Source organism: Brachyhypopomus gauderio, unplaced genomic scaffold (genome assembly GCF_052324685.1).
Source record: "Brachyhypopomus gauderio isolate BG-103 unplaced genomic scaffold, BGAUD_0.2 sc34, whole genome shotgun sequence".
Lineage (NCBI taxonomy): Eukaryota > Metazoa > Chordata > Actinopteri > Gymnotiformes > Hypopomidae > Brachyhypopomus > Brachyhypopomus gauderio.
This window is the reverse complement of record NW_027506866.1, coordinates 802,501-810,070: the sequence shown is the minus strand read 5'-3', so window position 1 is coordinate 810,070 and position 7,570 is coordinate 802,501. Positions and strand designations below refer to the sequence as shown.

At 42.5% G+C, this 7,570-nt stretch overlaps 2 protein-coding genes across 2 annotated transcripts in view; both read right to left on the bottom strand.

Annotated features, from left to right (window-relative positions):
• Nucleotides 1-610: 610 nt before the first annotated feature.
• LOC143485455 (TOG array regulator of axonemal microtubules protein 1-like) lies at nt 611-3,182 on the bottom strand. The gene is made up of 4 exons (XM_076984903.1): nt 3,037-3,182; nt 2,390-2,548; nt 2,000-2,126; nt 611-1,483 (listed from the first exon to the last, which is right to left on the bottom strand). Exons 1-4 carry the CDS (start codon nt 3,180-3,182, stop codon nt 1,358-1,360), a joined length of 558 nt encoding a protein of 185 aa, XP_076841018.1. The 3' UTR covers nt 611-1,357.
• A 905-nt stretch (nt 3,183-4,087) lies between these two features.
• The window catches only part of LOC143485493 (uncharacterized), a 6,422-nt gene continuing 2,939 nt past the window's right edge, over nt 4,088-7,570 (bottom strand). Inside the window, exons 8-10 of the mRNA XM_076984939.1 lie at nt 5,943-6,050; nt 5,732-5,834; nt 4,088-4,164 (exon numbers count right to left, since the gene is read on the bottom strand). Coding sequence (XP_076841054.1) covers nt 4,088-4,164; nt 5,732-5,834; nt 5,943-6,050 — 288 coding nt within the window. The remainder of the gene's footprint in view (nt 4,165-5,731; nt 5,835-5,942; nt 6,051-7,570) is intronic.

The window sequence follows — 7,570 nt, the reverse complement described above, 5'->3', positions numbered from 1 at the left end:
ACTGTTAGCTGCTCTTTTATAGCCTACATTTTGGATTATTTGTATCACCTGTATGAAAATCTTGGTAAGGTAGTTGTCTGTGTCCATTTCCTTTTTGCACCATTAAGTTAACCACACATTTACATTATTTATACTGAACATATATAAATTGCAGAGTGATATGATTTGCTTGTAATTTGAACACAAAAGAGGAAGTATGGGGATAAATATATACCTAAAAGTATCCACCTAAATTACTCAGTATTAATAATTATTAATACTCAGGTACAAAGAATTGTATTTTTTGTGATATAGAGTTTATACTAATGTATGTTTCTGCACCATAACTGCGATTAGACACTGTATTCCATTTTACACTGACCTGAATTTGTGAAGATTAAACCAATACATTAAAATGTACAGAAACCTCACTGATTAACAATGAATATGTACTCTTAAGATCGAAATATATATTGCATTTGGAAATATAATTATTAAATTTTGATAATAACCTGCAATCATTCCAAAGTAATAATTACAGTACTCAATTAAATGTATAAAGATATGATATTATATGCTACATCCACAGCAATTTAATGGATAGAACTACAGTGGAACCTTGTTCCTCAATTCAGTTTCCCGGATGGCGAGACTGACATCACGCTGCTCAGCCAATAGAAGCGGTCCCGCTAAGCTAAGCCTCAACTCTAGCCTGGTACAGAGCAGGTTAGTTCAAACGTATATGTTGCTGTAGTAACTGAGCGAGGCTCAAGTCTAGCCTCAAGTCTAACCGAATTTGAGCAAAATGAGCCAGGCTTGTCTTAAAAAGCCCGGCTTACTGAGTTAGCTCGCTTTGTGGAATACCCCCCAGATCCTTGTTTCTTGTGTATGTGATAAATTACATTCTGCACAGTTACCTCAGGATATGTCAACAGAAAATAACAATCATAGAACAATATATATCTATAGTCACCATGACAACAGTTATCAAAAGTGCAAAAAGAGCAGAGCTCCTAGGTGTGTTAAACCTGATGTGATTCACTAAAATCTGTGCTCCTTATTTAAAAGGACTTCTGAGTTTAAGGATTTAGCTTTCTGCTAATTCAAAATGTTAAAAACGTTTGACTTTCTTCCTCTCTCTTTCATTTAGAGTGCAGGCACAGTAAGAAATGCACAAACATCTCCATCCTCAAGTAGAATCCATGTTGGGCTTTATTTTGGTCTGGAGGTCTGGCTGGCAGCTCTCATGTGGTCGGGAGGTTCTTCACAATCTCTCTTAGGCTCTTGCGGATATTGGAAGGTTGGTAACCAGCGCAGTCCAGCAGCGCGGGGCCCATGTGAGCATGAAGGGCTTGGCATAGGTGGACAGTGGCCCCTCTCACGCTTCCACCCCTCCCGTGGACCGTACCACTGTTGCTGGAGGTCCCCAGGAGGTACCAGAGCAGAGGGAGCACCTTCTGCTCAACCAGTTGTGGCTTGCAGGGGTAAAGTTCTCTAACCAGCTCTATAAAAAGAACATTTAAAAGGAACAATGATAAATAAATCAACCCTGGACAGCACTGGGTTATTACAGAAGCATTTTCTTAACCTAGAAAGATTTCATTCAATTAAAGTGACAGTATTTGGTAACTATGGTAACTCTCTGGAATGATTATTATCAATATTATAAATATTATTAATATAGGAATTATAGTATTTCTGGTAAATCTTTTATCTTTTTTTATATCTGGCATCTCTTAGCATATCAGTGGAATGACTTTCTGAAAGAATAGTTTTTTGATAAATGTATTTGAAATTCAAGCCGGTTCATTTTGAACCATGCTCTGTCCTTTAACTACTGGGTCTGGGACTACACTGTGCATGCCCTACTGTAAATACAATGTGTGGTGCCACACACTGCCCTGTACTCGAGTATTTGTTTACAATATATGTCTACACATACATTTGTTTAATGAGTTAACATGGGGCATAGTGGATGGGATAAAAAATCTTCATCATTTATCCAATCATGAATCGCTACCTTGGATTTCAGAGTGTGGACAGTGTCCCTGATGGTTGCCAGGTCTTTGGCAGGGATGCACTTTTCCACCATCTTATCAAAGTCGTGGTGGGAGGACAGGAACAGCAGGATACGCCGGCCAAAGCACCTGAGACGAGGAACAGACCCCAAAACAGGAGAGAACCATGAGGGACCCGTAACTCACAGCACACCGACCATTTATCTTACCAGCACAATTTTACAAGGCTGTCTGTGTCTAGAAAACACGATAGTGCTTCTATTACTCTACAATTTAGCAGCATTTGCTGACTTCAGAGTATCAGACTAGGAGACTAAAAGAATCAGCAAAATATTACTATCTGGGAAACTGAATAAGCTTTGTAGAATTCTCGTTCTGATCCCAGTACTAACTTGGTTTCTTGTGAAGAGTCCTGTGCCAACTTGGAGACTGCAGGAATAATTCGCGGTGTGATGTCTTTCGCCCCAGACAATAAGCGGCCAGCACCAATCTTCTCTACCAAAGTAGCCAAGTGCCGAGCAGTACACTTTCTTACTGCAGCATTCAGATGACTTTTGAGGAAAACAGAAGGAAAAAAATAACTATTATTATAATAGTAATAACTATTAATCCATCCAATGTATACAGTACAACTTTTAACTTCTATAAAGAAACTTAAAACCCTTATGTATGATCTAAGTGCACAATCAAATGATCATATTCTATTCGATTGCTTAGCTTGCACCAGTTAGTGTACATGTGTATTTTTAAACAGAAAATGTTTGTATGTCCTCTGTGAGCTAGCTAACTAGCCTATTTTTTAAGCATTGTGAAGGGCAGTTTGGATCAGCAGAGCGGAGATGGAACGCAATAAAAATAACATATAAGAGGATAAATAACTAAAAATATTGATATAGGCCAGGGCAATATTTTGAAAGAACATTGGAGAGGTAAAAACAGCAGCAAAAAACAACAGCCAAAATTAGTGCTGTGTTAGCTTCTTGTGACTGTTGTTGCTATCTGAAAGCCACAGTTTAAAGCTCACTGCATGCTAACTGACCAGAGTCCTCCAGCGAGAAGGGCGTTCATGCTCCGAATGGGGGTGCAGTTCTGCACCATGCTGTCCAGAGCTGTGTCCACGTCCTGCCTGATGAAGCCTTTGGACTCCGCTGCTTTGTGGAGGAGGACCTTAGCCGTTGCCTCCATTTCCTGGTCCATCCCTTTCTGCAGGCTGGAGTACAACTCCCTCAAGGACACCACCGCCGTGCGGGACACGCCAGAGCGCAGGTTCAGCACCTGCAGGAAAGACGACGTTCCAGCTCGTTTTAGCCACATCCAACACTGCCACCGCCATCTTAATAAGTATAATCCACCACTGCAATGTGTTATGTAGGCGGAAATACCTTAATCACTAATTACAGTTAGATATGCCATCTGAATTTCAATTAGATGAGAAATGTTTTTATCAAAAAAGAATTTCAAAGTACTATGCAAAATCTGCCTTGACTGTCAGCAACATCACCTGTAATGTGTACATGCTGATGGCATGTTTGTATTCTGTCTATCCACTGATGTTTGCACTGGACATACACGGACATCAGTGGGTTGTGCCTCTTCGGTAATGGTAGACCTTGATCTGATTGTTCTCGTCCAGGCCGAGCTGGACCAGCCCATTGGTGGGTGGGGCAGCTGGGTAGCGTGTGAAGAGAGGCCTGGGCAGAGGTTCAGGAGAGTACAAGGGTGCAAGAGAGTGTGTGTGAAAATATGATGCATTCTGTTCCCGTACTGGTTTGTGTGTGATACGTACATGTGTATAAGCTGAGGGGGAGAGAGAGATTGTGAAAGGATACACATTTGGGTCTTTGCGTTGTGATTCCAGCCACCTTTTGTTGTCTTCAATCAGTCTCTGCAGCCTCTGGCTATCTAGCTCAGAGGAGAGACTACACACACACACACACACACACACACACACACACACACACACACACACATAATGGAAAAGCACTGTATGAGTTCATCAATTTTCCTTTCAAAATCAACAGCAGCACTGACTCTGTGAGTGAGAGTGAGAGATTGTGAGCGAGCCTGCACAGGTGTGCAAGTGTGTGTAGTCACCTTGCTGGAGTGTATCCACTATATGCTCTGGTAGCCCTCATGGGATAGCGGGCACTGGTATCCATGGAAACTCCTAAAATCAGAGCAGTCTTAATACAGGTAGTGCGGTTTAGATTTAAGCTAATCTGAAGCAGGTCTCTACACTGCACCACACTTGCACTGGAAAAGATCGGCATTATCCAAGCACAGAAAATCAATGGAGGTCATCAACTATGCAAAAAAGGCTATAAATCCAGCAGTGACTGGTTTGTGCTTGAGGGAGAGGCAGAAGTTTTCTATTTGTATTTTAAAGGTTTTACGAGTGATGAAGAAATGAAGCATTAGTGAAAGTTACTGCAGCCCACTGAGGTGACCACTGCTCATCACTGCTAATGTTTGGGGTGTGTCTGTCTCTACGTACCAGGGAAGAGTTTGCTCCAGTGGGAGTTCAAATGAAGGTCAGACCCGTGTGTTTTTGGGACAGAACAGTGTAAGAAACTGTTCTGATTGGCCAATGAAGAGGAGGCGGGGCTTGGTGTCCATGCCCAGGACGGGGCAGGAGGGAAGGAGGAGGACGGAGGTGGCTGAGGGAGGGGCTGGACGGTCCTCCCAGTGAGAGATCCCAGTGCACCCAGCACTGTGTTCAGCTGGCCAGAGATCTGCTGCAGGTACTCTGCTAACTGCTGCACTTTCACTGGCACTGCATGTGCTGAAACAGAGAGGAAGACCAGGGTTTGGGTGTATTACTGCTAGAGAGATAAAAACATCAGACAACTATGAACCATCAAGACCAGAGTGGACTCTAGAGCTGCTTACAGTTGTGGGCAAATTTTTAGTTTTCACAGTTTGCTTCCTCAGTTTATTTTTTTAAGAACCTTTTGTCAAATGTTTATGTGATATAATGAAGTACAATTATTAACAGTCCATAATTGTTTGTTGCTAAACTGCTCCTGAATCGTTGGGAGAAGTTGTTCTGGAAGGATGTTTTGATATCTTCTCTTATTCATGGCTGTGCTTTGCTTAGGCAACATTGGGAGTTTGATGGTGTGAGGAGGCTCATAGCTGCCTCCTCTGTAGGAGACACTCCTGTAGGAGACGCTCCCTGAAGCCTCCTTCATGCAACTTGAAGCACTCTCCCCAAAGTCCTTAGTGACTGGATAAATGGTTGATTGGGGTGCATCGTACAAGCCGCACTGTCCTTGCCTGTGAAACCCTTTTGATGCAATGATGACTGAACGTGTTTCCTTGGAGGTGACCATGGTTAACAGGAGAAAACGTAAACGCACCACTACCCTTTTAAAGCAACCAGTCTTCTCTTCTAATCAGCATGACGGATTGATGTCAGCTGTCTTATCCTCATCAACTTTTTATCTCCTGAGCTAACGAGATCATCACTGAAATGATCTCCATTAACTGAAATGGAGGAGCCATAATGCAATAATTTTGTATTGTAATTTTGTATTGTAAAATGTCATTTTCATCACAGGGAATGACTTTGCAATTAATTGCAATTCATCTAATCACTCTTCACAATCTAGAATCAATACAAATTGCCACCATAAAAAAAACTATGGCAGTAAACTTTGTGAAAACCAAAATTAGTGCCTTCTCAAAATGTCTGCCCGTGTGTGCGTGTTGTGCATTCAGAGTTTGTCTCTCACTCGTCTCCTCTTGGCCATACTCGTCTCTGCTCGTCTCTGAGTCTCTGACATCAAATGAGACTCTCCGATCTCCCACCAGCCGCTCGCCTTCATCACATGACAGCTGAGAAAAACATTGTAAAGCCCAGGTAGGTATTAATGTGGGTTTGTACGTAAGTGTGTGGGTGCAGGCATACGCGTGCGTGTGTGTGTGTGTGTGTGTGTGTGTTACCTCCTCTGCCAGTGACGTCTCCAGCTGGCTGAGTCTCTCCTCTTTCTTTCTCAGGAGCGTGTGGTCCTTCTGGACCGTCTCCCTCAGCTTCTCCTGCTCACTCACCTCCTACAGCACAGGGGAGCAGAACATCTAAGAGGAACTACACTCATGCTTCCTACTGTCTCCTATCTGACCTGGCTACATGGCTGTAGGCCCTGCAAGACCTAACGTGCTTAGACCCACCACGGCACTGAAACCGTCTAAAGTAGTCTTAAAATCTCTTAATATTCTCAGATAAAGGTCAATCACTCTCCTGGTTCAAATCCTACCTGAACGATTGTTACCAATTTGTACTTGAAAATAATGAATACTCATAAGGATCTGTATTGGGTCCCATGTTATTCTCATTATATAGGCTAGCAAGCATTTGTAGGCATGGTATTAGCTTCCATTGCTATGCAGATGATACTCAGTTATATATATCTTCTCATTTGGATGATGTCAATACTACTACCAAAACTGACAACTGCATCCAAGAAATAAAGAACTGGATGGCGTCTAATTTTCTTCTTCTAAATTCTGATAAAACTGAGGTGTTACTTCTTGGATCCAAGACTGCAAGAAGCAATTGGTCGAATCTTCTTATTACACTAGATGGCTTTTCAGTAACACCTGAATCTACTGCTAAAAGTTTAGGTGTCTCTAGTGATTTGGATCTTTCATTTTTCACACACATATGCAATGTCACTAATGCTGCCTTTGCAACTTCATGTAATATTGCCAAGCTAAGACATGTATGTTCGGTATCAGATGCAGAGAAACTGGTCCACAATCTCATCAAGATTGGACTACTGTAACTGTCTTTTAACTGGATGCTCTAAACAGTCCCTGAAGAAAGTCCAACTTGCTGCATTTGAATCCAAGAGCCAGAGTCCTAACTAGGCCTTGAGAAGTCCATCACATTAGTCCTACTCTCTCAGCGTTGCACTGGCTCCTGGTTAAATATCAAACTGATTTTTAAATTCTTCTGTTGGCCTATAAAGCATTAAATAGTCCTCCACAATATCCGAGTGAACTCACTGCATACCATAATCCATCTCACCTGCTGCTCTCTCAAAGCGCAGAAATGCACTCAGCTCCGAAAACTACAAGATTACAGCCGAAGGCAGAGTAATGTCTCAGTACCCTCATGCCTGTGGTCACCTCCAGGCCCCTCCCTTTAGTTATGCTGCTAGGGATAAGCCTGCTGGAGCCACATGCTAAATCACTGGCACGTGTACTATATATATGGAAGTTTAATTTGATTTTACATATTTAACCTGCATTCTGTATCTTGACTACATGTTTCTACAAAGACAATTCCATAAAGCAGCTAGAAGATGCTCTGGGTTGCCAGTGGATGTGCTGATGCTGTGGATGCATGTGCCAATACGGCCAGCATCCTACCTGAGGCCCAGCATCCATATTGGAGAGACTGTGACTGCTCAGATAGACACAGGACTATAAATATGAACTTAAAGTTGCTGGGCCAATGGAGCATGGCTTCCCTTTTGGGTCTTGGTCCTCCCAAGGTTTCTTCCTAATCCGCCTAGGGAGTTTGTCTCTGCCACACTCGCCCCCGTCTTGCTCATTAGGGATCTGGACCC